Raw genomic sequence first — 22,643 nt, 5'->3', positions numbered from 1 at the left:
CTGCTCTGTATGCAGCCATATTTAGTATTCTGCTCTCTGAAATGTAGCTGTTAAAGCCTATCAAGTTGTTGAGGCCCAAAGATCACTTGGCGAAAGGGAGAGTGATAAAAAGAAGTTAATGTAATAAACGCATATAATCACAGTGTCTTAAGCAGTGATGTAAATCCAATGCCAACATTTTCCTTTCACAGCCATTCGCTTAATATTGTGTTTCATGTTCATATTGTTGAGCTTCAGTTTTCATTTGAAGCAGGAGTGGTGTACTGTGTACCCTTCTCCCCTTTGTGGGAGCAGGTTAGACTACAACTCCTATTATTATGTTCCAGGCAATAGCTGGGAGTCCGCAGTTTGATGTGCTTGGTTTTGTTGGTGTTGGATGTGGAAATGTAATAGATTAGAAAACACTGTTAACCTAGCATGATGAATTTGCAGATTGTGACTTAGGTCATAATATTACATGATTTAATGTATGTTTTGTTTAAAATGTACAAAAAAGTTAAACAATGCACTCAGTGTATAACAAGTTCAATATATACTTGGGTTTTTGAATGATGTTAATTCAGTTTATTTTTTTTTATCCAAGAGGCACTCTCTCAATAGTGTAAATACTTCAGAGTTACAACAGGGTTCTACAATATAGAACAGATAAAAAAGGAATGGTGCAATCTGTAGGTTAACATAAATACAGAATAGATTATGGTTGCACTCACATGTATTAGAGCCATGTCAGGCTCTATATATTATGGCCTAAGGTGTCTTTACCAGATCTCGTATATTCCCCTTCAGATGGTGTTGGCAACCCGCCATATAATGTTACAGAAGAAAGCAAATGCATTTCGATCCTATGGTCTTCCTCCAGTGCCCTATAATATATTTTTAAACAAGTGAGCGTCTATATATTTCTTTCATTAGGTATAGAAGTTCCACTCTGGAGTGGATAAGGCAACCTTTCTACAAATGGGGAAAAATCCTTAAAAAAAATCAAATAAAATCCTGCATTCCTGAAACATACCATATAGATGTGATCCCTCCAGCTTTCTAGTAGTAGCTCGATTGCTGGGTGAAGTGACTTGGGGGGCTTTCCTCCACTTTCTCAGGGTACTTCAGCACATCATCATCCCGCAAGTGAAGTGTTTCCAGAATTAAGCAATTCAATGACTAGAAGAGACTCTATTACTTACAATCATCTGTGTATACTTCCACCTGATTGTTTTTATTACTCTTCTTAAGCTTCTGAGTCCTTTTTCATATGTTCACGTGCCTTTATTTTCTTATCGTAATGTATAGCACATAATTTGCACAATTTAAGCTGATACAATTGGCTCTGGTTGAATGTTTTAAAATGCCACCCCCCAACTTCCAATTTCCTCTGAATACTATATGGGCTAGGTTTTATAGAGCTGTTTTTCTTCTCTTATCCTCATGGGTGAGTTATTATACTTAGTATTCTTTTTTTTTATGCTCAGTCTGTCTTACATCTTCCTTTTGAGACAAAGAAATGTGTACGTGATCGTATACACTTAAAATATATTATAAAATCTCACATTCCATTTTCTTGCATAATGTGCCACGGTATGGGTGATAGTCACTGGATCTCTGCTTTTATCATATGTATGTGACATAATTACTTGGCATGTCAATAAAATAAATATATTTTTTTAAATGTTCAAATAAGCATTGATGTGGTTATCGTTTTCTATATTGTGATGTAAAATGACAGTACCTAGTCCTAGATGCATTTCTCATATCCGGACTCTAATTTTCTTTGATACAGCATGTGTATTATGCATGGAGTGCTCAATGGACTGTTATTTCAGCATTAATGTCCAGTATTCGTGTACATAGGAAATTCAGATTGTAGAAACACAGTCTCAATTAATTTATTGTGCCTAATATTGCACACTTACAAACCAAAATTGCTCACTTTAAGTAATGAGTATTTCGAATTGTTTAAAGAGCAGTGTTTCTTCATTTCCTTTTCATTTTAGTTTTTCTTTCTTTTATTTTCACGAGTAATTTTGAATGCTTCTATCCCCCCAAAAATGCAAGGTCATTTTTTTTGTTCCTATAGGTTTACTGCTCAATAATTTGTAATGTATAAATGTGTTGTTATACAGCCGCTATCCATTGCATACCTATGAGTATTGATTTATAAACCTGGTTAGAAAGGGCACACAGATGACTGTATATGACTTATATTTTCAATATTTTACCCATAAATCATTCACACGTTCTTCGGTGCTGTAGCTAAAGATAAGTCAACATCAATTAGTCATTAATTTAATCATTTATAAAATTGTTAGGCCATATCCCCACCTCTGGTATCTGTTATCTTCACAAAACCATGGTACATTGTCACAACTGATTTCTGAGCATCCTGTTATTGCAATGAACTGCATATTTATTTGGTCTTGTTACTAAAGGGTTAGTGGAATATTTGCCTTTAGTTGCATTTAAATCATGAAAGAAGTGAAATTCTGATCAATTCACTCCACACTTTTCCATCCCCCATCCCAACGGACTTTAACTTTCCAACATTTAAAATCGGGTATTTTAAATGGAAACCCTTAAGTAGAATGGTACAGAAAAAAATTGCTAAAGGAACCACAGCTGTATCGGCTTAATATGAGTGTCAGAGCCAGAGCTGTGCAGGAGGAGTAATTCTGGAAATGGGCTAGAGGCTTGGAACAGTGTAGCTCAGTGTCCTGGGGGAGTGAAGTGCGGTTTGGAAAGTTCAGAAAGCAGGTATTTGCAGCTCAACTCTTAAAGTGATATCTAGCTTGTGGCCAGGAAAAGAGAAGCATATGGGACAAGGGGTGAACTAAACTGGATGGACATGAGCCGTGTTTAAAGTGAGAATCACCCCCATTTCATTTAGGTTTTCTTTTTTTAACAGTCACCTTTAAGCATCGATCTCGGTGGTTTTTGTGGCTAATTTCTTTAACATCAGGCCATCCACTAGAAGTATTTGGCTGTTCGGTAAATTTGTTCCTGCTTAACCCTTTGCCATGACTTCTGTGATGTAAAGGCAAATACATGTAAGCCTTGCTCGAGTTTTCTGAAAAGCACTACAGATACCTGTAGTTTCTGTACTTGATACCAAAAAGTTACCAGTTACCAACAACAGATTTTTATATAGTCCAAAATGTTAATTCTTGATCTTACTGCACACTTAATGTTACAAGTCACTAATGTTTTTTTTTTTTCTCTAAGTACCGGTACATGCCTGCTTTGTGAAGCATTAGGGCAGTTTACCCGATCTCAGCGGTAATTCTCTCCAGCTACTGAGAATTGCCATTGACCTCTAGGTTACTCGATTGATGTGTATTCTCTAGTTAGAATCACAGTTATCACACTGGTTCTATTTTTTAGTAATGTATATTAGTCTTCACAATGCTGTTTACTTAAAGTATTTGGACTTATAGAAACAGGTGTATTTATTTTGAGACCATATAAAAATGTGAATCACTACAGCTCTTTGTAGTAGTTATGGTGCTGGCCTTTGTTTCTTTATCAACAAAGGAACGCACAAGTGACTGTCTCTTGCCCGTTGATTTGTTAATGTGGAAGTTACTCTTCCACAGAGTCAATTTTGTCCAAATTTGGATAGCAATGGTTGACTACAAGTGTCAATAATGCTGTCCAAACTTGGATGAATTTAATATTACCAATGTGGAAGTGTAACTTCCCTATGTCACGTTTACATCCTCTCCATATGCAATGCACAACATAAATCACCTTTCCAGGAATAGAAGTGCTGCTCGGCGGTCCTATGCCATAAGACCTGTCTTTTGCGACTTGCCAGACGCCGGCCACTGCGGATCCACACTGTTATGTAGCCCCACGTCTGTTCACGTAGTGTTACACCAGTCTCTGGCATGGTTAGCAATAGCTGAATACCTGTACATCCTATTGAAACAACCTTGTGTACCAACTATGTTGCCAAGTCTGAAGTGTGCATGCTCAGGTGTTTGTTTCTATGCTGCTGGCAATAGGCTACAAAAATTTAGTAACAAGGCTGGTGGTAAAATGTAGTTGCTACATGTTGTCACATTGTCTACATCAGTTGCTGTCAAAAGCAACAGCTTGCAGCAGCTACTTGCCAACAAGTTTGTAAATGAGCCCTAAATATTGAAATGTCCAAGGGGGTGATTAATTCTCCAAGGCATTGTATACCCTAACACAGTGTAATGAAACTTGGAGATTTTTTTTGGTCCGAACTGCTGTTTGTCTGAATTTGGGGTGATTTCGGGTCAAATTCCTGAAATCATTTTGATTCCTGATAATCAGTTTTGTCCACAACATAGCTCCAAAAAAGGGATTACTGGTGGGAAAAAAAGATGATTGATGGCTAGGGGACAGTCACTGAATAATGTTTTTTTCTTCACAGATCAAGAAAAATGTGACCAATAGTCAGAAAAACAGAGGGAGAAAAGGAATAGCAGTAAAACTAAATAAAATGTGGATATTTAATTTTTTTTTTTTTACTGCTCCTCTTTTTCCTTCTATTGGTAACTTTTTGACTTGATCAGTGAACCAAATGGTAAGAAAATGCTCCTTTCAGTGTACTGCAAAATATATACAGACTATAATATTAATATATATTTTGCAGTACACCGATTGGCCTGTTTTTTAGTTTGTCTGATTCATTTCTGAATCAGGTTTTCAGTACCAAAATTCTGCTGGTCCAAACTGCCAAATAGACAAAATTGGGACGGCCCACCAAAAATTCTGTTTTTGGGAAAAATGGTTTCGGCAAAACCAAATTTTATTTCCCTACACATGCTAGTGTAGATCATGGGTATATTACAAATTAATATTTTTATAGTAGAGATGTTTGCTACATTACTTATCGTTCCGTACCTAAAACAGTTGGGGAAGAAAACAGAGCTGGGTGTTATTATTTCACATGATTTGACCATTTATTTGAAGAGGGATTAACTGTGGAAAGAACACAGAATTCATACCACTTTATAGATCATTGGTAAGGCCTTAGCTGGATTAGTGTGGATTCTTCGGTTTGAAGATACCATTGCTTCAATTTCCTAGCATCAACTTGTTACGGACCACTGTTGAGCAATTATTCAAATAAATAATCCGCCCATTTCATTCTCAAAATTAGAATAGAAGTTCTTTCTCTAAATTTATATTTTTGTTATGGCAGCACTAGTTTTTGTCAATTTTCATTCCATAGCTACCTTCCACCGCCTCTCATGCACTCACCTAATGAAAGACTTTTGCTGTTCTCTGAAAGAAATTGGCCAATGACGCTAGGTGTGCAACAGCTGGCCATAGAAGTTCATGTTTCAAAGGTTGGCAGCATGAAATAGGACTTAAACAGGCCGAATGACTTTTATCTGTTATCGCATCATATGGGTCGCTGCTAAGCCTTAGATTAATATATCTGAACTCCCATTCTAGATAAGGAAATATATGGTAGTGTGGAACTCACCTCACCAATCTTAAAGCAATGAAGAATATACAGTTGCCCAAAGACGATTGAAAGGGGAGAAAGTGAAAGCAAGCTCGTTAAGATCTTTTCTGTCATCGGTTTCCATATTTCAGTGTATCCTCTTACAGATACTACTTAACGGCTTGCATATCTGTGGAAGAATTTAATTAACTTACTGAAACAAGAGTATGGTGCGCTGCATAAGCTCTTTGGAAATGGCAAAAGTAGATGTGTTTATCAAACTAATAGCATGTAATTATTTCACACCCTTTAGTGCCAAAACATTGAAACGTTCTGCTCCAAAGTCATTTGCACCACTATGGCTATGTTGGCAGAGAGTGCCTTTCTTTCCATACATTATGCATTTATGCTCCATGTATATGGGCGGACTAATGATTTTTGGTTCATATTACTGACTGGTAGTTGAACAAAACCAGTGAATCACTGCCAAATTACATGTACTCTACAGTGTTGGAGTGCAAATGAAAATGGACAAAGTAGAGAAGGTCAATCTGTCATCTGCTTCCCTGTGTCTACATATCTAATTACACATGTTACTTAATGGATTGAGTATCTCCGCATAAATGAAATTACCAGCAAGAAGCTGAGGATAAACCAGGCTAGAAGACTTTGTGACTGCTGTGGATGTTCCCTCAGCTGGCACGTTCATCCACTGTTCCACTTATACACTGGCTTATTCTTTGCATTTATTCATTTTTATCTCTCTCTCTCTCTCTCTATATATATATATATATATATATATATATATATATATATATATATATATATATATATATATATAAATAATTTTTTTTTTATTATTCATTTTTATTTTATGTTGGTGCAAGTTGGTACATGCTGACCTGTAATGCCACGACAGCAGAATCAGGTCTATGTGGACATGGTGATAACAGTGTCTTGACGGGTGATAAAACAGTACAGTTGCGACATCTTTAACTATATGCATTACATTTGTATAAGTTAGGGATGCACATTACGGCTATCAAACAGGTTAAAATGGCTTATTTTAAGTTAAACATTGTCGGTGAGCGAGACATCCAGACTTAACATCGGTGCCTCCTGTATAGACTGTTTTTAATGTCGTAATCATAGAGTGAGTCCCCAGTGTAGGGGAGATTGTGGCTAAGTGTGGGGTGGTCAGCACTGTTGTTGTTGCACAGTGTTGTTAGTCTATTTAGTTCCACTTATGGGAGGTTAACGAGTCCGTATGGGGTATATGTGTTTTAAACTGGTGCAGTCCGGTGGGCTCTACCCCATCTAATCAGCCTGGTCGAGGCTTTTTATCCGCTAGGTGAAGACGTAGTCTCCCCCCGAGTGTGTCGTATGCTTCTTATAGTAAGAGGCCGGTACTGGAGTTTTTGGCAGATAGTTGTCTAGTCAGATACTTCAGCTGTCAGCGGTGGGATCCCCCCCATCTGTCCGCCACATTCTTGCCACAGCAACCGACATGGGGGAGCCCCTCAATTATCGCGGTGCTCACTGGATTTGTCCTGTATTGGTATGCTAAGGTCAGCGGGTATTACAATAGGACTTGTGCTGCGCCCATCCCCTCTACTCTCTCCTGTCCCTGTCACTACAGTGGTACAGTCTCCCTGAGTAATCTGTGAATAGACCGTAACAAATAAAAAATAAAAAGATTAAAACAAACATGCGGCTGATAGCAGATCTAGAAAAATAAATAAAAAGACAATGAATAACAAAATTTCCGTTCAATTAAGAGCCATGTTTTAGAATAGTTCCTCTCTGTGTGTTCACAGCTCGTGAGAGTCTTGTGCCCCCTTCTTGCTTATAGCCTGGCATACCCGTGAGCATAGAAAAAAGTAAAGAGTCGTAGAAAGCAAAATAGGCAAAACTGTAGGCAAACCGCCCTTAAACTTTGTGGGTGTTATTAAATCAGCTATAGGTTGGAGTTGGTTACGAGTTTTGTTGAGTCCCTTGAGGCGTTAGCAGCGCCAACGGCACCAGTGCTCCGCCAGCTGCTCCAGTCTATGGTGGATTCAGCAGTCTCGTCTTTTTATGCGACGCTTCCGCCTCAGTGATTCGTTTTTTCGCGGCGGGTTGGCCCCCTCCGCCGCTGGGTTCGTGTCTGCGGGCCGTGCTGGGGAGGCATGCCGTGGTAAGAAAAGTGCTTTTAGGAATTCCGCTGGGTCTTCTTGTGATGATAGGGTTAAAACAGAGTCTCCTTGTTGTACTACTAGAGTGCCTGATGCACCCCATCCGGGGTGTAACGGATCCCTTTTGCGCGGAGCTCTCTCATCAAGGGCATGAACCTTCGTCTCTCCAGAAGGACAGTGAAGGGCAGGTCATCATATACCCGGACGGAGCCGCCGTCCACCATGATGGTAGGGGTGTTCCGTGAGTGGGCCATTTTTGCTGCATTTATGGAAATGTCCCTGGTGACTGCGATGATGTCTCCGGGGGCATCCGCCGGGGCAGTTGGGGCCTTCCGTACCTGAAATGCAGACGTAACAGGTGAAACTCCCTCTGTGGATCTCACCCCCAGCACCGCTTCCACCTCATTGGTAAAATCTAGTATAGCTTCCGCTCCCACACTTACCGGTGCCTCCTTACATTCCTCTTGCGGTGCCTTGCTTCCAGCGAGGTGACCGCTCAGGAGAGCCCCCGGATTTGTTGGGACATGGCTTCATAAGCTCATTCTCCCTTTTCCCCTCTCTTGTCTCAGCCACGCTTATTCGTGCGCTTAACCTCCTTACGCACTCCGGCCAAATCGACTTTCCACACCTCCCGCAGATCTATGAGCAGTTTTTTGATGTCCCCCTTGGTGGAGGGTGAGGTATCTGAGTCGGAATCCTCACTCCCGTACACCTTGCTCAGGGCTCTCGATGGTGTGATGCTGTCCTCCTCCGGGGACTCCTCCGAGCAACTAGAGTCTCGAGGCCTCACAGGCGCCATCTTGGGCTGTCCGGGGTGCTGTGGCCTGTCAAAGGACATGCGAATGTCGGGCTGTTTTGAGCTCCCAGAGTGGGTCAATTTGCGACTCCTGCATCCCATCTCTCTCTCATTTTTTATAGTTTTTAAAATATAACATATAACTTTATGGATGGATGGGTGCTTGTAGACAGAGTGAGAAATGAGTCAAGGCCTATTGTTGATGTGTAGAAATTTTGTTATAGGAGCACTAGTTTGCCAAGATGTATTAGAGAATTGTACAGCTGACATTTGATGTATCGAATCAAGAAAACCAACATCGTGATACATGTTATTATGATACACATTCAGAATACTAAGACCAAATAACATAAATCATCAATAAATGAAGTTGTGAAAAAAAGGCACAAGCTCATTATAGATAATTATATTGTGACATAGAGTAAAACTTGAATACAGCGTAACATACAGAGAAACAAGAAAATGTGGAAGAAAAATTATGTATGCTATTCTAATACAAAATTATGTGTCAGTAAAAAAGGTTTATCAAATAATATATCACTCTGTGTATAATCTTAATTGCTTTGAACACCCTAAACATTATTGGTATAAACCCAAAATCTGTTGGATCCCAGATGAAAAAGTGATGTGAAAGACAGTGTTTAGTGATATATTTCGAAAATGTTGTATAGTAGATCTGTCCACTTTTGTAAAAGCATGTTTACCAACAAGACATGTATTTTTTTTTTTTTTTTTTTTTAATTATCAGGTATAAACACCACATACAGCCTTATTGAATGATAATACCCCCACTATTTGGAACCACAGTTCTTTGAGGAAACGTTTAGTTCCTTACAGTGTAGACACCTATAAGAATGAACATTTTCCCAGGGAAAATGCAATATATATGGATTTAGTTGTGTACTCCGGCACAATGTTTACATGTTTAAACCCAGTAGAGTGGTTTAATAGCCCCTAATCTTGGGCAGAAGCAGTGCAGTTACACTCCTGCAGCAGCTGCCACCGCCATTTTAAATGAACTAATTCCTTGACCTTTGGTCTCCTGGTTTATTATGTTTCCAGAATACTTCAATGGCATTATTTTCCCTCAATGCATACCTCACCTTTATTTATCTATACAACACCATCGTTGTAATTGATTTGACTGTTTATCTTTATCACCAAGAAGAAACTCTTATGTCAATATATCCACTTTCCAACCCTTTCTATATCCACTAGCCCTCTTTCTTTTCTCCATCCTATCGCTGGAGATTTTTTTTCCGTTAGGTGCCACCTTCCTGTTGTTACGTCACTTATCCAGCCATAAATAACCGCTCATAAAATATTTATCAGCGTGAGTGGTTTACCCTATAAAATCTACTCTTTGTAATAAAACTATTATGTTACTTTCATATTAAAAATACATGAACAATTGTTTGTTTTGTACAATTTTTTTGGTCAATCTGTTTTTATTATATTTTTTATATATCGATACTTGGTAATGCACAAAAAGTCATCATACTTATGCATAGATACAAGGATCGTGTCGAGATTTTTTATGATCGAAGAGTATGCGGAAATTATTGCAATTTTTTGTTCTTTTTTTTAATGTATAAAGGTGATGGATAAATTGTAGTACAATAGCATCTGATAATAAATGACAAGTTTTTTTTTGTTTGTTTTTTTAATGATAAATAAAATCAATCTTTTGCAAATTTTTTATTTTTTTTTTTACCTTTCACTGTACTCATATTATTTGAATATTTTAACCTGTATGATAATATTCTTGCTAATACACAGACAATTCGGCATAAGGAAATTACAAAGAATAGCAGCAGATAAGAACCATTCGGCCCATTTAGTCTGCCCAATTTTCTAAATACTTTCAAATTGTTGCAAAGTATATATTTCCTCCTTATATATGGTATTAAATAATTTATTGCAACTTGCTCATTTTCACTTTAATTCTAAGTGTTGTTTTTGAACTCCGTATAACTCACCGTTTCGTTTTGATACCCCTTTAAGAATGGAAACCATCAATTATTTAGGAAATATACAATTGAATAAAACATTAAACATAATTAATGTGTTAAACATTTTTCACAAGATATTCCATTTTCTTTTACATTTATATTAAAACGACTCTGTCATGGTCTCCCGCCATGAGCACTTCATAAAGATAAACTATTAAACAAACGTCTATATAGACTGTTGGAATTTTACTGAAATTCCAACCCATTAAAAAGATATGAGAAGACAAAGTAGGGACAAATTTTTATGTATTTTTGACAATGTTTGAGAAAAAGGCGGTGCAACTGCTGGCGATGTCTGTCAAGCCCACGGCTGTCACTAGTGATGTCTGAGTGAAAAAGCCTCTTTCAATGGAGCATCTCACAGGATCCTCCAAATACATCAGTGTTGTGCTATTGAGCAAACACTGGCGTCAACTCCAAGCAGATGAAGCAAACCTCACAGAAGAAGGTGGTGGCTATCAACCGTAAAATCTACCTTCCCCTGTACCCGGTGGGCAGTTACTATCTGTTTTATTCCTTTCAGACAAGGCAAAGCTGACTATGACTGTAGTGCATGCTAATGTCACATGTATTGTTTGCACATAAATAACATTAGGCAGCCTGGAACAGACTTCTGGATTGCTTAAACCGTGTGTGCCGGGGTCATAACTAGCCCTGACACAGAAGTGCAAGTATCTCTGAATGTGCAGTGTTTAAGACAGAAACTGTGCACATACAGATTCCTACCACCGTGACCTCTTCTAAAAGCAAAAGTGGTCATCATGATGGTTGGAGTAATCCTTCTAGTTAAAATATTATCTAGACTGTATTATATTTAGGTTATCAACTCCTCTTGCCATCTTTCTGAGACCATGGTTCTGTGGAGTACCAAGCTTTTGCTTAGCTTATTATTTACATAAGCCCAGCATTGCCTTAAACTGCTGATGGAAGACGGAATGTCATCGTTCTTCTTCCAGTGGCATAGGACATCAGCAGATTACTACAGTACTGGATCAGCAGCTCTATAGCTGCTGTTAGTTTACTGGGCCAGCAACAGTATTGTGACATACAATGAAGGCTGCTGAATCAATTTTCAAGTAGGCGTAGGGCGAAAAAGATTCCCTACTTAAGGAGCCCCACACCCAGGGATCTAGCTGTGTAAGTCCATCCATAACAATGCCAATGACGATGGGAATGCCCAATAGTGTGATAAGATGTTTTGTAGATTTGACTGCAGTACATATTATGCTACAAACAAATAATTTTACAGCCAAGTTGTTAATGTAATGTATATACTTTTGGTCCCTGCGAAAAATGGCTAAGAACCAATACTTTTAGCCAAAGTTTGTAGGAACGTAAAGATTTCCCACTCTGCTTTACAAAATCCCTAAATACACATTAAATTTACTAATTTACTAGGCGCTAATGTCAGAGTAGACCAACTCTGGAACATGTTAATGAAACCATCACTGCCGATACCTCTTGGAGTTGAGCTAAAAAGCCCAAGTTTTAGCTACATAGTAATTAGACCCAATATATTCCATCCTCTTATGCAAGTGGTTCTAAGTTCATGGTTTTGAAATGAAATGCCTCTTTTGGCTTCTTTGCACTTGAACCTTTCTATTGACTCTTTCAATGAATTAGATATAATGTATTTCTGGTAAAGGGACAGCTTGGCAGATCTCTATTTAGGGTCTATTTCTCTGCAAAATAGAAGTAAAAGAGGAGTAGAGCTAGGATTCTAGATTCTACTTACTTGTTTTATTCCTGTTAAACTAGGTGTTTTGTACTTTGACGTTTAGTTTACATTGGAGCCTGGTGCCTTGATTGTCTCTTAAACAGCATACCAGGCATGAAAAAAATACATATTAGTGAGGTATGTAGAAGACAATAGCATATATATGTAAATGCATACATTGCAGAGGTAATTTGTATACGTATATTGAATACATTGAGCCACATCACAACAAACCAGGTACTACAGATGATATTTTTTGTTTGTGATGTTTTTAATATATTCCTTTGCATGGTAATGACAGGTGCAATATACTTACCATACTCTTTGGTGTCTGAAATATCTAAAACACGGAGAGATTTAGTTGCATGTTTTTGTTTTTTTTATATAGTATATGACTACTTGATCTCTGTTGATTTTAAACACTCTTGTGCACAAAGTTTCCGACCCCAAACAGATTTAGAATGACTGATCCCAGAGTGGTTTCCTTGTAATCACTTGCTATAGAGTTAAAATATAAAGGTGAGATTTCACTATCTTCTAGTGAACTAGAGCACTGACTAGACTTTGCCAGCAGTAAACTATCCCTGTTGGCTTATCTCCGCGGTTTACGTATGACCCATGTCTAAATACTGTGCACTATGAATATGATGCACTCTCTGTATTCTGCACATCAGACATGGCTATCCTCTTATGTCCTCATCAGGAATACTCCAAGGGCAGAGGTTACCATCAGCAAAAGAAAGCAAAATGACCAAATTCTAAATTATTACACATGGGTCAGTTTTACAGATGTCAAATAAATAAATTTTAACCATTCCTGATACAAATATTAGTTCTTTGTTTTCTGATGAAGAAATAGATTCTATAAAACTTGTAGAGTGCTAAAAACACTGGTTAATGATATATACTAAAATATGCACGTACAAGTACAATTAAAAACATCATAATGGAAGGGGGGGAAAAAAAGAAACAAAATGCCGTTCTCCTGCTAAGTGATTATATCTTGAATAATAAAAAGTAAAAAAAAAGACAAACTGGCCAGTCATAAGTTCAAAAAAAGTATATTATACCAGTATCACATAAACTGTCAAATAAATTCTCATAAAAAATACACTATAGTCACGTAAACACTTTTGCTTAATGAAGCAGTTTTGGTGTATAGATCATGCCCCTACCGTACATTTGAAATGTGATGGATCTGCAGATTAGGACCACAGGAATAGATATTATAAATATGTTCAAATGTATTATTGGGATTAAATTATAAAATCTAACTCCCTCTGCAGTTATATCCTTTACCAGCTGGATAAGATGACGAGATAGCAACATCACAACATTTCCAGGGAATACAATAGCTATATTAATTTAATGGCTTCCTCACCTAACGTAATGGTCAGAGAGGAAATATGATAATCATAGAGTATGGCCATTATGGTGTGGAGGTATTTTTCCCCTATACATTGATATTTACCGTGTTAGTCACAAAAGTGAGAATTCAAAGTGAATTTCACATTTTACACCAAAGCAGCCAATCTGGAAACATACCTGACTTATAAAATGTTTCCAATGCGGATATTTTGGCTTGAAATTTGAATTCACTTTGAATTTTCATTTAACTGAATAACACTGTTAATAGTAATGTGTCAAATCTCATTGCCAATATGCATAGTCCAGTTGCAAGTTCTTCTGTTTCATAATTCCTCTCCTCTTGAAATATGTATTCCTCATGTTTTTGATAGACAACCCACTAGGGTAAATCATAGCCATCCGCATCTAAAGAATATATTTCCCAGAGACACTTTGCCCTTAGACAGTTGCATCACAACACATTGATGGGTACTTACGGAAATATATATCAAGATAACAGGGAACATCACAGAAAAGATACAGATGGATAGCTCACTGCAAAACTGAAAAAGTATTACATATAGTAAATGTTAAATTGAGAAGTAAGTGTTATTAAAATTAGGTTGGAAATCCAATAGTCATTTAATTGTGATGTGTTGTTTGGTTAAAAAAAAGTTTTGTTTTTTTTGCTGATATATGGATCTTAATATTAATAACATCATCTCTTAATTGTTAAACAACTTAAAACTTGTTAGGAGAACATTATTCCAATTTTAAATATATGTGCAGATACTGTAATTTGGAATGTATCAGAACACTAAGCCTAAACCAAAATTATACCTGTAGATCAAGATACTAGGCAGAAATTAGTGGATATGTGTATAGGGCAGCCAGTCTGAAAACAATAAGCCATTTTGGAACTTTGTAGATTAACAAAGAGATCTGTATTCTATCTAATACAACACAATGTAACACTCTGGCAACACTTCAGTTAAACCTCTTTTTACTGCCTAAGAGGTGCACTATACATAGGTAGATCTCTCCCTGTTATATATGTCTATAAGAAAACTTTTTGTTCTAAGAAAAAAGGATCCCTCCTGAATCTGTGTTATTAAAAGCATAGCATTAGGAAAGAGCTTGGTGTGCAGCTAGGCCAAAAGTGCTATGAAAAACCTTCTGCTATCCTACCCGAATACTGTTCTTTGAATATTTTCACCTTTCCTTCTAGCACCGATGCGGGTTAAAAATTTGGCTTAGCTCCTTTTATAGCTTTCTGCAGATAGAGAAAAGGGAGGGGAAGAAATCCTTGCAAAACTTGTTGCTGTCAAATATATAGAAATAACATTTCTCTGGACCACTGTGTTCGAGATTAGCAAGGTGGCAGTGCCCTCTATCGTTGGAACTTCAGTTACATGTTCGTCTTGTGAAGGCCAGTGTGACTATGCCAAGCACTTATCTCCTTAGCTGGATAGAAAATGATTTTATTAATTGCTTCATTTATCCCCCTTCTTTTTGCCTGGATGCGATTGGCCGGGCTTGTACCTAGTGGGATTGGGCTCACAGACTCAAACCAGCAACTGCCATATGTCACTTATTAGCCCTGGACGTTAATTGCCGGGCTGCAGGAAAAGCTCATTATTAAATATGAAAGCAAACACTGCAGTTGTAACCCCTTCTCCACCAAATAGGCCTGTAATTAAATAAGCAGCTGCACACGAGTTTCCTTTTCCTTATAGACAAAACCTTCACTTACCCATGAAGCAACTTTTCCTATATGCCAGGAAATATTACTGCATCTGCACTCTCCTGTACTATACGGGATGCTACAGCATTTGCTATACCACTTCAAGCTATCACAGCTATAGTAGGATCTTAACCATCAAACATCATGTTATATTTACTTGCTGGAATCGGGACCCTTTACTGTGATTGAGGCCTCCTACTCCATTTCCTGCAGATGTTTTTGGTAGCCGTTTTTTCTTCCAATCCCCAGAGGAAAATAAATTGAAATAGAAACAAAATGTATACTAAATGGAATGTTATAAAATTGTCTTGATCATTTCTACTACAAAATATTTTTTTAGAACATAATAATTAGAGTGTGATTGTAGGTGTGTTTTATCTTTCCTTCAGCTTCTTTTTTTTTTTTTCTTTTTTTTGCTGCCCTGGTCAGTAAGGGGTTAAAATAAATAAGTACATGTGATAGTCCAATTACTGCAGCGCTATTTTTTGATTCTCTAATGCAGTGTATGCACCAAATAGAAATTATATGTTTGTGAAAAATGATCTGCAATAATTATTGACATGCTTATTGCTGAAAAGAAAATCCCCATGCACTCACGGTGTTCAAGCCACAGGCAGATTTATTGTATCACAGTGACAGAGCAACGTTTCGACCTGCTATGAGGTCTTTATCAATCTGATAAAAAGCAGGTCGAAACATTGCTCTGTCACTGTGACCCAATAAATCTGCCTGGGGCTTGAACACCATGAGCTCATGGGGATTTTCTTTTCTACTGTTAAAACATTGCTGGATTTGCTGGTCCTGCTTCAGCGCACCTGGTGTTGAGTGGAATTGAGTGCGGTTCCTTCTGGTTTTCTTTGGCAAAATGCTTATTGCCGAAGTCATCCCTACTGGTACATGCCACACATAATCTCAAATGTCTCTCTCTGGTAGGATGGGTAAGGTTGTCTTCCAGAGGTGTTGCTAGATTACAAAATTACCTGAAGCTCGAGCCCCAGGGAGAACTATTTCCCAACAATCTAGCGCATATGTCCCCATCTTCTCTGACCTTCTCTGACTTTTGTTGTCTCTTCTCCACACATCCTACATTCTTCTTTCACCATCAACACCTTGCATTCTTTTCTCTCCAATATCTTTACACCCTTTCTTTTTCACTCATCCACTCCAACTCCTCTTATTACTTCACATATTTCTCTCATACTCCCATTACACTGGTATCATCGGATAACAAGTTTATTTAGTGGTAAATGTATTCAGTGTGTTCCGGGTGTGCCTTAGTGGCATTCTGTGTATTGATTCATCCAACGAAAACAACACAAAAGACTAGTATCCTGTTATCCCCTTTCACTTCTGTGAAGCATCCTAAAGAAGGCAACGTGACTTGGAGGTTTGAATGTTCTGGTACTAGAGAATGAACAAATATCAAGTTTGATCTGCATTATATTGCATTTGTTGAACATAATTTGGTGGATTTGTTGCAGTGTGTTAGGTTTTAACTTTTAAAAGATTTACTTCATTGTTATCTATGGCACCATATTTGTGTGAAAGCAGGAAGTGTTTTAACAAAAAACAGTCAGACCTCACCCATTTAAAATCCCTAGCTCAATCTTCACCTATGTAAAACTATTTTGGTGTTTTAGGATTACTAATAACACTGGATTCTAGGAGCAGTCCCCATGTGAATCCAGCTTTGCTAGTAGGTCATACTTGGTTTCCATTATGTGAATTCTTTTAACCCAAATTCTTACATTTTGGGGTATTTTAGATTTTCAAAAATGTTTACACCTTTGTCTTTGTATACTATATAAAATAACTGTGCTGACTGTCCTTACGTTTACTGACCTTGGTTTCTCTCTTATATCTCTTAAAGGGACCTCCAGGTTCTCAGTCATCACCTCACGCACAGCCTCCTCCACACAACCCCAACAACCCCATGATGGGTCCTCACAGTCAGGTAAGCTTATAACTTACAAACCATGCTCACTGGGCCATGACCTGGTGGCACAGAACCATTTATGGTTTAGATGATTTTTTTAAAAATGATAACATCTTCATCCAGCCATGGCCACAAGGCAATCAAATCCCTTCCCTACCAGCCGTCATGTGTCTGGTAACTGTGCGAGTATTTTTAATTGCAAATGTCTCCCAACTGAGCTTATCCCAATTACTGTTAAACTAATAATAGGGACAACGTTACAAATCGTATTTTCCTGTGATGGGAACATACTATCAATTTTGTACTCAATCACGCCATGTGGAACCTTACATCCTAATTATGTTGTCACAATACTCTGTGCCTCCTCTTCTGCCAAAAAGTAACTTGCTTCTGCAAAATTAAAGCTACTATTTGGAGTGTTTAAATAGTTAGATTTATTTCTAAAATGAAATTCAGCTGTAATTATGTTTGAAAAGTGGCTTTGCTGAAACACTTTCTATTCCATGCATTTGTATAAAAATAAACCGTATACCATGTAACATGCTTGCAATGGTAGTCCAGCGATCCTTTGTCTTACATTAAGAGAAACAGACCTTCCTGGTGTCAATTACATTTAAGGCATGATATACATTGTAAAAATCTATTGAGAAAGTAACAAAATGTGAAATAACATACATACACTGGAACCATAGTTCATCCATCTTGGAGTCTTCCACACCTCCTACAAACTGTAATTAATAATTATATATACACACAGGGCACTTTTACTTTCAAGAAATATTAAATGGTTACCCCAACGACTATAATTACTTCTGCTTTCAAAATTGATCATGGTGGTTGGAATTTGTATGTGTTACGTTTCTGCATAAAATGCTGCACATCCAGGGATATGCACTTTTTGTGCTGGTGGCTAGCAGCACCTCCATCATACATGACCTAGGCATTCCTGAACTTTGTTTAGGACTGCGTTATTTCAATTCTGTGCAAAAAAAACATTAATTTAAAAAGGGTTGGAGTAAACCTTTACTTCATCTAAAGGTGTATGTGATACTCTTTGCTTCTATGCCTTGTTTCTTTACAGCTGCTCGTTACCTGCTAGACTAAACTTTGTACTTTAAAACTGTAATCTATTTAATATGTAATATTTATAGAAGTTCTGTTGTGTAAGTATTAGAGATATGTCAAATCTATGTAAATAAAAAAAAAAGAAAATGAGGAAATATTCTATCTCAATTACATATCTGAGCTGAGCTGAGCTGAGCCGTAGTGTGATGAACTCTATAATGTTAAAAGGGGCGCTATAGCCACCAAAACAACTTAAATAACCAGTTTGGGTGTATATATCATGCCTCTTAAGTTGCACTGCTCCTTTCACTGCCATTTAGGAGTAAAATCACTTTTGTTTCTCTTTATGCAACCCTACCCACACCTCCCCTGGATGTGACTGACACAGCCTGCATGCAATCAAAATGGTTTAATTTTCAATCAAATGTAACTTTCTTTAAAAGTTTGTATCTCTTGCTCTGTAACTTGAACATTAATCAAATACAGGATGCCCCTGCATGGTCTAGCAAGCTATTAACAGAGCATGAGATAAGAAATTCTAAATTAAATAGAATTCGCAATAAAGTAAGTGTAAACATTAGATGACTCTTTGCAGGAAGTGTTTAGGAAGGCTGTGTAAGTCACATGCTGGGAGGTGTGACTAGGGCTGCATAAACAATGTGATTTAAGTCCTTAATGGCAGAGAACTAAGCAGTGAGACTGCAGGGGCATGATCTATACACCAAAACTGCTTCATTAAGCTAAAGTAGTTTTGGTGACTATAGTGTCCCTCTAAGTATTGCTCTCACATTGATTATATTTCAGAATAAAACTGTAACTTTGCACATGAATTTGTTCCTCTTTATGGTCTTTTTTTATTTTGTTATGCAATGCAATCCAACATAGAAGATGTTGAATTTCTGTAATGCTTTACTTGACCCTCAATAAATTTGTTTGAGGAAAAAAAGGATCCAATGTAAAATGGTACTATTTCATACCAGAAAATGAATGTCCAAACTGATCTTCATATCATAATATCAGATCACAAACTAATATGAACATTTTGCCTGTGGAAATACTAAATCTAAGCTTTTTCCAGTACTGTTACTTACAAGTGAAGAGCTATTTAAATTACACTATGAATAAGTTTTTGAAGGGCGGCACTTTCTGACTCTTTTAGGATCAAAGCTGAGAACTTAAAGGCCAGTTCTTGACATCTTTGTATTCTGGAATAAGCCAGAATAATGTTTCCTCAAGCAAAATTGAAGAGGGAATAAAAATATATATATATTTTTTTATTTGTTATGCAACTGTGAGATACATAAAGTCCCACTGACAAACTCTTTGGTCTACAACTAGCAAAAACATTCCTTTTATACGTTCTCTCAGCTATGCACCTATATTGTTTTCCTTCACATATGTTTGGTAAATAGTTGTTGACAACCAAAGAAGTTTGGTTTGGAGTTTCATCGCGATATTTTCATTGAAGACATGGGTAACATCTATCCAAAATGCCTACTACAGAATCATGAAAGAACAACTGGATTTGATACATCTGATGAAAATATATATTTTCAGGCCACAGTTTATATGGTGGTTCATAAATCATATGAATCTTCAGCCCATGTGATATTTACTTATTTCCCATACAACATGTTTCCATATCCTGGTAAACCAACACATCTATTTAGTACTAATTGTCCATTTATTTTGGGCAATTCTATGATTTTATAAAACTTTTCTTTATTGTGTCTTCACAGCCCTTCATGTCTCCCAGGTATCCTGGTGGCCCAAGACCTAACATCAGAATGCCAAATCAGGTATGGCTAAACTATCTGTAATGATATAATAAGGACAATATTTTGATTTCGATTTGGATCTATTTATTCACGTAATTGAAAGTGGAAGTGTAACTAGCAAAAGTAATCAATGTTTGTTCCCTAGCCCCCTGTTGGAGTTCCAGGATCACAGCCTCTGTTGCCAAACTCCATGGATCCCACACGGCCACAAGGTAGGAGTTGTTCATGCGTTACTTTGATAGTTGCACTGCTGGTTGTTGGCGTGTATGGTTATGAGGCTCACTTAAAAATAGTCCCTTGTATGCAATTTACATAAGGACAAAACAATAATACGCATGCAGAAAGTAATATAGGTATATTATAGATTTATGCTAAAAATCACATCTGTAAGGTTATGTGTGTTGTCATATCCAGCAAGGGAGATCTATTCTTTCCATTGTCCTATCATTTTCTTTCTGCTGATATTCTGCTATTATTCTTTTCCATAAATCACATTAGACTTCAGAATTCTTTTGAATTCTATTCCTTGTGTTGCGCTTTGTACATTTCTACGCAATATCCAACATTCTCTCTTTAATTGTCAATTATGGAAACTTGCTTTAGTGTCCTACACTGTTATGATGTCCACATACTGTGACAGGTGACCCGTGGAAATTCTAAAAAACCTTTCCAGATAAATACACCTAACCACCCAAAAATAAAATAACCGTGTACAAATATTTTATCCATTATCCTGAATCACTATATAATTGTTTTAATTTTTTTTTTTTTAACCTCTCGTTGCTTATTAGTCCTGAGCATTTGAAAGGACAGAGAACAAAAATAATTACTCTGTCAGATCATCACTGAGTTTTACAGCAGGTTTTCCGAGCAGAGCCGACGTCTTCCTGAGCACTCCCCAGATAGGCTTTCTCTACGATTAAGGAGTGCTTGTGTAGTGTATCCTAAGTACATGAATTAGAATCGCTAAACGCTGGTTTAACACCATATGGTGAGTTTAACTCTGCTCGATAGGAGGTAGAAGGAGAAGCATAGGGACACTATTTGGAGTTGCCATTATGTCTCCACTGAGGTACTGCTCACCAGCTGGCAGCAACACTGAAACACAGAACTGATTGGTCCACAACATAATAAGAATCTTCTTCCCTGCTGTAAAACCTCAAGTGATCCTTGGCCTTTCCATATGTGTGTGCCAGTTCATATTATGAATTACTACCCTTTTTTTCTGGTCATACATAGACTATTTGTCTACAGAGAGATTTTATATTTTGGTAACATGTGTTCCTTTAGCGAACCTTAAATTAAAACAAACTTACTTCTATGCTTTGTCTTGTTTCTCACATGAAAAAAAAATCTAAATTGGCCTGAAAGTATGAGCAAACTGTCCGTTCATCAACAGATATATTAAAATAGTAACTCTTTTAATTTTCTGATCCTGATGCCTTCCCTATGGACCCACTCGAGAATTTTCAATATCTTAACTAAACACCACATTTATTACAATTTATTTAGAAAACCAAACCATTCTTCTGCCATTTATAAATATATCTGCATTTTTTTGTTGTTTTTGGTCCTAAGACAAAATGCCAAAATAGAGATACTGCACAAGTCATGATTAAAGGGACACTATAGTCACCTGAACAACTTTAGCTTAATGAAGCAGTTTTGGTGTATAGAACATGCCCCTGCAGCCTCACTGCTCAATCCTCTGCCATTTAGGAGTTAAATCCCTTTGTTTATAAACCCTAGTCACACCTCCCTGCATGTGTCCATTTAAGCTGAACTGAACTACATATTACTCAGAACAAATGTGCCAAAATAAAAGCATTTTTTCATAGGTTCTTCAATGTACTTACCACCAATACTAGTGGACATATTGAAGAAAACTAACTACGCTCACCTAGACCACCTTACTTCTAAAAGAAGGCAAAAAGTGAATTTCTAACAGTGCTTCAAAGGGGAAAATATTACTCTTGGAGATTTTTTTTTTAAATATGTTTTTTATAATTTTTGGTTCATGTTAATGAACATATATGCCAAGCATGTAGCAAAAACAAGGAGACATGCAGGTCTTGGTCAGAAATAGCAAAAGGAAAGTGATGGTTTAGTACAGTGCGGACTCGCAGGCCCCTGTTTCAGTGTATAGCTTTTTGGCTCGCAGGCCTCAATTATGATGTAAACAGTAGCAAAGGTATACTCGCAGTACTCGGGGTACTAAAGAAAGTAGTGATTTGCTGACGGACCTGCAGGTCATGTTTCTTATCTAGGGCTGTGTCGCAAATGTACGCCAGCCATAAACGAGTAAGGCTTTCCCCCCTCTGGCCCTGTGTCCCAGCTATGGTGCCCACAGTGTTGTGTGGTACCTCTTCGTAAATTATCAAAGAGCTATTTTGTGTCTCGACTATAAGTGCTTGATATTCTCGGTTGGATGCAGTTTTAGCCTCCAACCGCTTTTGCATGGTGCGAGTTACGTGTGTGTGTGTGATTCCCATTGCAGGCTCCAGGGTAAATCACGTTATCGTTCCCAAGAGGCATTTAAGGACGGGGTGTAACTGAGAGGGGGGATATAGAAGAAAAGGGAAGAGAGGGGGGGTTAGGGAGATTTTATATTTTGATAAGATAAGAGATATCATAACACTTTAAATCTGTTTGTTATATTAA

The 22,643-nt window shown here is 37.4% G+C and overlaps 1 protein-coding gene across 2 annotated transcripts in view; it reads left to right on the top strand.

The window, feature by feature from the left end:
* SSBP4 (single stranded DNA binding protein 4) overlaps positions 1 to 22,643 on the top strand; it is a 401,255-nt gene that overhangs the window by 343,347 nt on the left and 35,265 nt on the right. For both annotated transcript variants that reach the window (XM_063455410.1, XM_063455411.1), the window contains 3 exons: positions 17,074 to 17,157; positions 19,944 to 20,003; positions 20,128 to 20,194. In XM_063455410.1, the coding sequence (XP_063311480.1) occupies positions 17,074 to 17,157; positions 19,944 to 20,003; positions 20,128 to 20,194 (211 nt within the window). The remainder of the gene's footprint in view (positions 1 to 17,073; positions 17,158 to 19,943; positions 20,004 to 20,127; positions 20,195 to 22,643) is intronic.

Source organism: Pelobates fuscus, chromosome 5 (assembly GCF_036172605.1).
Source record: "Pelobates fuscus isolate aPelFus1 chromosome 5, aPelFus1.pri, whole genome shotgun sequence".
Classification (NCBI taxonomy): domain Eukaryota; kingdom Metazoa; phylum Chordata; class Amphibia; order Anura; family Pelobatidae; genus Pelobates; species Pelobates fuscus.
Note: the sequence above shows the minus strand (reverse complement) of the source record. Positions and strands in the feature narration are given on the sequence as shown.